The sequence below is a fragment of the Belonocnema kinseyi genome, chromosome 4 (genome assembly GCF_010883055.1).
Source record: "Belonocnema kinseyi isolate 2016_QV_RU_SX_M_011 chromosome 4, B_treatae_v1, whole genome shotgun sequence".
Lineage (NCBI taxonomy): Eukaryota > Metazoa > Arthropoda > Insecta > Hymenoptera > Cynipidae > Belonocnema > Belonocnema kinseyi.
The window spans coordinates 11771733-11781831 of record NC_046660.1 but is presented as its reverse complement, the minus strand read 5'-3'; the positions used below and the strand labels follow the sequence as shown (position 1 = coordinate 11781831).

The 10099-nt window shown below is 26.3% G+C and overlaps 1 protein-coding gene across 1 annotated transcript in view; it reads left to right on the top strand.

Annotated features, from left to right (window-relative positions):
- Positions 1 to 4174: 4174 nt before the first annotated feature.
- The window catches only part of LOC117171502 (axin-1), a 35706-nt gene continuing 29781 nt past the window's right edge, over positions 4175 to 10099 (top strand). The window contains exons 1-2 of the mRNA XM_033358869.1: positions 4175 to 4291; positions 7340 to 7709. Of these exons, the coding sequence (XP_033214760.1) occupies positions 4225 to 4291; positions 7340 to 7709 (437 nt within the window). The 5' untranslated portion in view covers positions 4175 to 4224. The remainder of the gene's footprint in view (positions 4292 to 7339; positions 7710 to 10099) is intronic.

The following is a 10099-nucleotide window of genomic DNA, read 5'->3' as shown; positions in this document are numbered from 1 at the left end:
ATTTCCTGCTCATCCCCATTTCAAAATTTTTAACGCATTTCAATCTTTTTAAATATATTCACCCCTTTTGAAGATATTTTCATTCTCAACAATTTAAAACTTTTAAAAAACCTAAGATTTGAAAATTTTAAAAATTATTTCTGAACAATTTATCAAAAAAATTTTTATTTTTTTTTTCAAAAATTAAAAAATAAAATTGTTTATTTGTAATTCTAAATATTGTGTAAAACATAATAATGATCTAAGTCATTAAATCAGTGAACAAAGTCAAAAAGTGGAAATAATCACCACCATTGTTTGTTCGATGAAATATCCTTCGAAGCCCCAGGCCCCATTATACTCTTCGATGAAGACTGAACAATCCAGAAAGGGTACTCATAGTACGAATCAGTGCTTGCTGCTAGCTACAACTGCTCAGGATTGTAAATCCTCCCCTCTTTCGAGGTTCCTCCCCTGACAATCCAGCTTCAGTCCTGGTCAGGACGTTGCCTCGACTCAGTTCAAATCGTTCGGCTCAAGTATCCTAACGTCAATTTTGGTTTGAGTCTACAAAACAACTGTCGAATTAATTCTTTTTGGCTAATATCTCTATTAAACTGAAGCTTGTAATAGATATTCAACCTCAGGGCATTTGGTTTAGTCTTCTAAAGGTTCAATCTAAAATGGTATGTACACACTTCATCCCTCCTCAGGTATGAATGCAACCAGGCAAGATGATTCGTTATGACAGCTTTTCATTTCATATTTCTTTCTCTTTCAACCTATCCCTTCTTTAGCCTCTATTTAATTTCTCGGTTCAAATTTCCAGCTTAGTCTTCTATACTTCTACTTGGGTGTGCGTGTGTGTGTGTGTGTGTTTCTTTAAGAAAAAAAGGAATTTTTGTAGTTGACCACTTCAAGTTCATCGAACAAAAGTTTCCTCAAACACTTAACAATTTTCACTCAAGAATATTTTTAGTTTTTATTTTGACATTTTAAACTATACAAAGTAAATAGAGAGTTTTATAAACTATCAAATAAAAAGCAATTAAAAATAATTTCAGATTTATATTTCAAGTCTTTAAAAAAAAAAAATAAATAAAAAAATTCACCAATTTTTCTGAAATTTTTCGTTTTTCAGGTAAAGTTAATTTTTGTTGTATGGATAAACCAGTCTTTATTTACAAATTAATATGTGAGTTAATACGACCCCTGAGATACAATATTTCTATAGCATCTCATAACAAAGGTTGGTGCCTTTGAGGGCCTTTGAGGTCCTCGACGGCGGTTCGAAGGGCCTGTACTGGCCATGCAAGTCTATTAATATTTTTCCGCCTTATGAAAGTTCTTTTCACTCATCATATTAAAGGGGGGCCACTTTTTTTTAGCCCCCAGCAGGATTCTAAAGATTGTGTCATAATTTTTGGTCGATCAATACCACACAAAGCTTCTTGCGCAGACTGATGAGAAATTTCATCGAGGCGCCTCGATGCGCAGATTGTACTACCTGGAGTATGGTTTCTTGGTCTAGTCCCTCCAACTCGATGATACTCATATTAAAAAAGCTCCCTTCCATGCTTAATTGGCATATGACTCAGCCTTCAGCTCCATCGATCTGAAACTCTGGGGCTGAAAACCTTTTGTTCGGTGCTCAAATCCTGGTTCGAGGCACATCGAGGAACTCCTTCGATGAAATCAATACCATTCAAACTCCATACTTTTGTTTCCTCTCTTTACTTTTTAATAATTCTAGTATTGTTTTATGGTGACAAACCTTTTTTAACAATAATTATTGTTTTTTTTTTAATTTTGATTTTTCGAAAAAAATTTTTTAGTGAGTATAGTGAGGTTTTTATTAAATTAGTTGATAGTTGAAGTAGTCACCTGAACTTTTTTAAATTAAGTGTTACCTACCTGTTTTATTTAAATGATACATCAATTTTAACAATTAGATTTAAATTTTGAAATAAAAAATTAATTTAATTTTTAAACAAATTTTATTCAAAAAATAAAAAATTGTTATGTTTACCAAAAATTGATATGCTTTTGTTATGAAATAATTATCATTTATTAATATTTCAGTAATATATTATTTGTCAAAGTTCAGGGTATGAAAGCTTATTGTGTGGCTGTTCAAATCCTGGTTCAGGGCGCATCGAAGGACTGCTTCGATGAAATCAATACCATTCAAACCCCATACTTTTGTTTCCCCTCTTCAGTTAACTATATTTCTAGTGTTCTTCATTAACAAAGAACCTTTGTTAACGATAATGATTGTTCATTTGTTTATTTAATTTGTTGTTCATAAAATTTTTATTTTTTCAAAATTTTCTCAATTGAGAAAATTTTTTGTGACAAATTTATAACGTATCTAACTAATATTTTTCGTTGAAAGTTAATTCATTTCTATTTGAAAAGTCTGCAATTATATTTTGGTTTAGAATTTATTTCTTATTTTGGCAGAAAATCGAACTAATTATTTACAAATTGTATATATATTTTTAAATTGAACTGTTTTGTAGAGAATTCATATTTTTGTCTTGAAAATTATACAATTTGGTTGAAAGTTAACTTTGTTATTGATAATTCATATTTTTGGATTGAATTTCCTACTTTTTTATTGAAATTGTGTCTGATTTGATAATTCATATCTTTTGGTAGAAATGCTAGCTTTTTTAGTTAAAAATTAATCTGTTTTGGTTGAGGATTTTACTATTTTTTTGAAAATGCGTCTTTTTTGTTGCTTTCAACTGTTCTTTATTTAAAATTAAAATATTTTTTGTTTGATATATCCTCTATGCATTTTTAGCTTTGAATTAATCTTTTTTTAACTTTAACTTTTTGTTATTTAAAATTAATATGTTTTTTGGTTGCAATATCAACTATTTCATTTTTTGTTGAGAATTCATCTTTTTATTTAATTTGACTGTTTTTTATTCAAAATAAAAAAATTTCTGGTTGAAACATCAACTACTACATTTTTCGTTTAGATTTTATCTTTTTACATTGAAAATTCTTTTTTTGTTGTTATTAAAGACCCATTATTTTAGTTGAAAATTTGACCTTTTGGATTAGCAATTCATTTTAGTAGGTTGAAAATTCAACTATTTGATTAAAAATTTAATTATTTTGTTGAAAAGTCCCTTTTGCTTAAAAGTACAATTATTGGCTATAAAATGCAACTATTTGTTTGAAAATTCATCTCTGTAGGTTAAAAGTTCAACTACTATGGTAAAAATTTAATTGCTTTCTTAAAAATAAACTATTATGTTAAACAGTTATCTTTTTTTCGAGATTTTTTTTTATAGAAAATCCGTCTTCTTTGCTTGAATGTTCAATTATTTTATTGAAAATGCAACTGTTTGATAATTATTTTCATGTTGCTGAAAATTTAACTATTTGATTCAGAATTTATCTTTGTGACTGTTAAGTTGATAAAATTTAATTTTGTCGTTGAAAATTTGCCTATTTTTTTTAATGCATCGCCGTAGGTTAAAAATTCAGTTATTTTGTTGAAAATTTAATTGCTTCATTAACAATAAATTATTTTGTTAAAAAGTCACCTTACTTTGAAAATTAGTTGTTTATTTTTAAAAGAAAAGTCGTCCTTTAGGATTGAAAAATAAACTATTTTATGAGAATGCATCTATTTTGGGTTGAAGTTGGATCTTTTTTGTTTAAAAATTCGTGTCTTTTTCTTAAAAGTTCAACTATTTGGTTGTAAATGCACTTTTCTGGCTCATAATTATTTTGTTATTGTTGAAAATGTATCTCTGTATGTCTAAATTTAAACCTTTTTATTGAAAATTCGTATGTTTTGCTTGAAAATTCAACTATTCAGTTGTGAATTTAGTTTGTCTCAAATTAATTTTCTTCTAAATTAAATCATCTCGCTGAAAAATATCTTTCATGTTTGAAAATTCGACTATTTTGTTGAAAATGCAATATATTTCGAGTGAAAAATAATAATTATTTTAAATTTATTTCCCTATTTTCGTGAAAAATCATGCCATTTCTCCTTGCCTGATAACATCCTAAACTGTAAAGTCTGTTAATTGAATGTTTTTCTCGTAAAATTTTTAATTCTTTGAAATTTTATTTTATAGGAATGTTTTTTCTAACAGATTTTTTATGGTTGGCTTTATTTTTGTTCCAGGTTTGGACCAGCCATGTCTAGTAGGCGACGTCGTGAATTGAAGTTCACCGTAGTCAGAGAAGAAGTACGCGACAATCGCGACAGATAGGATGAGTGGACCTCGTCAGTGTGAAGCTCGCAGCTTCAATGAAAAGTGTCCGCGGCCACCTGTACCCGGTGAGTCCAGATGATTTTTTATTTTAACTTTTCACATATTTTTGGAATTAAGTTCAATTTTAAATCTTTAAAATTGAATAATTTTTTATTTTTAAAATTGAATTATTCCAAAAAAGGCATTCAAAATTTCATCATTTTCTATTATACACATTCAGCATTCAAGAGCGTTTACTAGGAAATATTCAGAAATGAAGAATCGTTAAAATTCAGAAATGTAAAATTGTAAATTTTCCAAAAGTGAAGAATAATGTTCAATTATATATTTTTTAAATTCAAGAATTTTTTATTGTAATTATTCAAAACTGAAAAAAATTTGTATTTTAAATCTTTAAAATTCAAAAGTTTTTAATTTTGACCGTTTACAATTAAAAATTATGTAATTCTTAAAGTTTTAAAGTTAAAAAAATTTTATTTACAAGATCTAATTTTGAAAATGTAACATTAAAAATTTTACAGATTTAAAGTTTTACATTTGAAAATTCTGTAAATTTTTATGATTGAAATTTAACATTTCTGGAATTTGGAAGATTTGTAATTGAACACTTTACTTTTAATTTTCAGAATCACCAAAATTAAAGAATTTTCAATTGTAAATGTTCAAAATTGCAGAATTTTGTTTTTTAAATCTTTAAAATTGAAAAGTTTTAAAAATTAAAAAGTATGCGATTTTTATGTAAAAATTATGTAATTTTAATGCATTCTATTGGAAATTTTTTTAATTTTGAAAATTACGAATTGAAAACTTGACTATTGAAATATATGAGTCGTAAGTTTAATGATTAAAATTTTTGTATTTTTGATGATTTATGTTCAAAATTCCTTTAATTTCCAAGATTTAGAATTAAAAACTCGATCAAAATTCAGAAGTTATTATTTTTGCACCTTTAAAATTGAAGAGTTTTAATTATTATTCTCCAAAATTATAAAACTTTCGATTGTAAATGTTTAGAATTGTTGATTTGAAAATTTTACAATTTTGAAATCCACTAAATTTAAGGATGTAAAATTTTAAATCTTCAAGATTGAACCATTCAAAAAAATACGTTAAATTTTCAAAATTAGAGAATTTTTGGTTTTTTAAATTGAAAAAATTTTAATTTAAATTTTAAATGCTATGATTTGGATGAATAATATGGGAAATTTCTTCAATTAGAAAGAGTAAAATTAAAAACTTGACTTTTAAGCTTCAATATTATCCAAATTTATTCATTTTTATTTGCACATGTTTCACATTGATGAGTTTTTATTTGTAATTCAAAAATAGTAACAGTTTTAATTCTAAGTGTTACAATGAAAAATTTGATGATTTACATTTAAAATTTCTTGAATTTGGAAGATTTAGAAGTGGAAACTTGATTTTTAATTATCAAAATCATCCAAATTAAAAATTTTTTCTTTATACATTTTTAAAATTGAAGATTTTTCAATTGTAATTCTTTAAATTTATAGAATTTTGAAATCTAAACCTTCCAAATTGAAAAGTTTTCAAATGTAAATCTTCAAAATTGAATTATTTCCAAAAAGTTCAAAATTACATACCTTCAAAATATAAATATTCAAAATTGAATAATTTGCAATTAGTTATTTTCAAAATTTTCCATTTTAAATCGTCAACATTTTCAATTGTGACTTGATCTTCAAAATCCTCAAAATTTTAAGAATTTTTATTCATTCATCTTTCAGATTGAAGAGATTTCATTTGTAACTCTAAACATGATAGAACTTTGAATTGTAAATCTTTAGAATTTCAGAGTTTTTATTTTTTTAATTTACACTAAAAAATTAGGGTAGTTTTACAAGGGAAAATGCTCTAAATTTGATCATTTATATTTTTAATTTCTTGAATTTGAAAGATTTAGCAGTGAAAACTTGATTTTTGGTTTCTAAAATCAGAAAAAAGTTAAAAATTGCATATTTTAAAAATATAAATCTTCAAAACGGAATAAGCGGCAATTCTATATTTTCAAAATTCAAAAAATTTCAATTGTAAATTATCACAATTGCAGAAATTTTTAATTTTGACAATTTACAATTAAAAATTCTTGAGAATTAAAGTTATAAAATTAAAATTCTGTAAATTTGGTGATTGACATTTGAAATTTCTTGAATGTGGAAAATTTAGAATTAAAAATTTGACTTTTAATCTTCAGTCATCAAAATTTAAGAATTTTTATGTACACATCTTTAAAATTAAAGATTTTTTTGTGACTAAAAATTGGTCAAACTTTGAATTGTGAATTAAAAAAAAATTCAATTAAAAATTATACAAGTTTTAAGTTTTTAAATTAAAATTTGTGTAATTTTGATGATTTACATTCTAAATTTCTTTTATTTTGAAGATTGAGAATTTCAAATGAACTTAATTATTTTTTTCTTTGCTTCCAATTCCTCCTGGGACAAAGTCATAGATTTAAATAAAAGTTACGGGACGAAATAGATTGTTTTTTTAAGGAGTTTTGCGTATCTGAATTTTTGGCTTTTTTTCAACCAAAAAAAAACAACAATTTTTCCTTTAAACTTAGAAAACTTTTGACACCTTTTCTGCTTTTATAAATTTTTTTTACAAATTTTTGTTTATATAATTAAGATATTTTATAAGTTGTATGTGGGCTAAACCATTCTTGAGATGAAGAGAATTTTTTTGCTTATGAAAATTGAATTTTTATATTTTTTCTTGCAAATGGTGCAAAATATCAAAAATGAGTAAAATAACTTTTTGTAGAACTCTCTTAACTGTGGAAATATTGTTTAAACATTTTTTCGTATCTGTTGTTTTGAAGAAAAATGCGAGAATTCGATTTTATGAAAAAAATTCTCCTGGCCACAAAAGTTATGTAGCCTGCATAAAACTCAGAATTTATTTTCCTCATGATACTACAAATTACAAAAAAAAAAAAAAATTGGCAAACAATATAAGTGAAGGTTTTTTTGAAAATTAAAGCCAAAAATTCAAATACGCAAAACTCCGTAAAATCTAGATCAATTTTTATAATTGGAAAATTAAAATATGTATCTGTAGTATAATATTTTCGTGATTTTTTTTTTAAGGAGGAGAAACGGAAAAGTTCACGAGTGCATGTTATCCTCAGAGTCCAGCTTTAACACCTAGACGTTCGTCTCTTGTCCGCCCATCCTTTTCAAATCCTTATGATGCTTCTGCACCTTTGGGATTTGAACCAGAAGGTTCCTGTGGAACGACCACCATGGGGCGAGAATCACCTCCGGCGTGTCTTCGATGGGCCAAAAATCTCCACAACCTGCTCCACGATCCCGAGGGTCTTGAGCTTTTCAGGAAGTATTTGGACCAAGAAGGAAGGCCACACGTCAATCCCCTCAATTTCTGGTTTGCTTGCGAAGGCCTCAAAAGGCAACGAGATTCCAAACAAATATACGAATTGATCAAGCTCATTCATGGCAGGTGGGAATATTTTACATGCACTATTGACACTATTTTTTGAACTATTTTTCTACTATTTCCTGGGGGAAAAAAAAAATTACACGGAGGCCGATATTTTTTCACGATTGTCTGCTAATGACACTATTTCTTTTTAAAATATTCAATTGACATGCCAAAAAGATGAGTTTTCAACAAAAAAAAAAAAAGAAACGGTATTTTCAACCTAATAGATGAATTTTCAATTCAAAAGATTGAATTTTCGACTTGGAAGATTAATTTTCTACCAAAGAAAATGCATTTTTAACAAATTATATGCAAGTGGGACGATGGTCGTGGGGACTAAAGCGTAGGCTTTGGACCCACTCCTTCGACTTGCGGGTTCAATTCCGCCTCGCACTCAGGAAGAGTCTCGGTGGCCCATTCGGTGAATACTAGCCTAGCAAGGGAGTTGTTCATCTCCGGAGAGTCGTGGGACCGGTACCTCTAGAGAAAAAGGTTTTCTCTAAGTACTTAAGGCTGTTGCTCTTGGTGGTTCGGAACCCACCTTAAACTGTAGGTCCCCCTTCCACCACCTAGTAAGTGTGTGGAGGGTGTGTAAAGGAATAGAGAAGGTGTAAGCAAAATGTAAACCCTTAGAGGACACATTAGAAGCTTCCATTCCACTAACAAATTATATACATTTTCAAGCCAAGCAGTTGCATCTTTAAACAAGAAATAACCCATTTTTAAACACAAATTGAATAGTTGAAGTTTTATTTAAAAAAAATTGATTTTCAATAAAAAGTAAACAAATTTTCTACAATACAGTTGAATTTCAAAGCGAAGTAGATAAATTCTGTACAAAACAGTAGAATTTTCAACCTGAAAATACTGATTTTCACCCCCCAAAAAAATGTAATAGTTGATATTAAAAATAAAAAAAGGACTAAACCAGATTAATTTTCAAACATACAGTTGAATTTTTAACGAAAAATATTTATTTGCTACCAAAAATACGAATTGTAAAAAAAATACATATTTTTCCTACCGAATAATTTAATTTTCAACTAAACAGTTGCATTTTTTAACCAGAAAAGATTTTTTTTATACAAAAAATGAAATAGTTAAATTTTAATTTAAACAAATTAATTTTCAGTACGAATTAAACGAATTTTCTACAAAACAGTTTAATTTCAAAGGCAAGCAGATAAATTCTATACAAAACAGTAGAATTTTCAACCTGAAAATACTGATTTTCACCCCCCAAAAAAATGTAATAGTTGATATTTAAATCAAAAAAGGACTAAACCAGATTAATTTTCAAACATACAGTTGAATTTTTAACGAAAAATATTTATTTGCTACCAAAAATACGAATTGTAAAAAAAATACATATTTTTCCTACCGAATAATTGAATTTTCAAATAAACAGTTGCATTTTTTAACTAGAAAATATTTTTTTATATACAAAAAATGGAAAAGTAAAATTTTAATTTAAACAAATTAATTTTCAGTACGAATTAAACGAATTTTCTACAAAACAGTTGAATTTTAACATGAAAATACTAATTTTAACGAAAAAAAAAAAATGTAATAGTTGTTATTTAAGCCAAAAAGGGCGAATCTTCAACAAAATGGTGGAATCGTCAACTAAAACAGAATAATTTTCAACCACACAGTTGTATTTTCAACGAAAATGTTGATTTTCTACCAAAAAAGACGAATTGCACAAAAAATATATATTTTTCCTACCGAATAATTGAATTGCAATAAAAAAAAAATTAATTTTCAGTACAAATTAAATGATATTTCTACAAAACAGTGGAAGTTTTAACCTGAAAATACGAATTTTCAACAAAAAATGTAATAGTTGATTCTTAAAATAAAACAAAATTTAATTTTAATAAAAAAAAACTTAAATCGTAAACTAAAAAATATTAATTTTCAACTTTACATTTGAATTTTTAACCGTAAGAATTTATTTTTTACCAAAAAAGGCGAATTATTAAAAAAAAAAACTAATTTTTAACAAAATAAATCAATTATTAACAAAATAGTTTAATTTTCTACCACAAAAGGCAAATTATAAACAAAGTTCATATATTTTCTACTAAATAGTTGAGCCAAACAGATGCATTTTTTAACTAGAAAAGATGTATTAAAAAAATAAATAAATAGTTAAATTTCGATTTAAAAAAATAATAATAATGTTCAGTACGAAGTAAACGAATTTTCTACAAAACAGTTGAATTTTCATCCTGAAAATACTAATTTTCACCAAAAAATGTGTAATAGTTGATATTTAAACCAAAAAGGACGAATTTTCAACAAAATACTGGAATCGTCAACTAAAACAGAAAAATTTTTAACCACATAATTGCATTTTTTAAGAAAATAATTTACTTTCTAACAAAAAAGACGAATTGTAAATA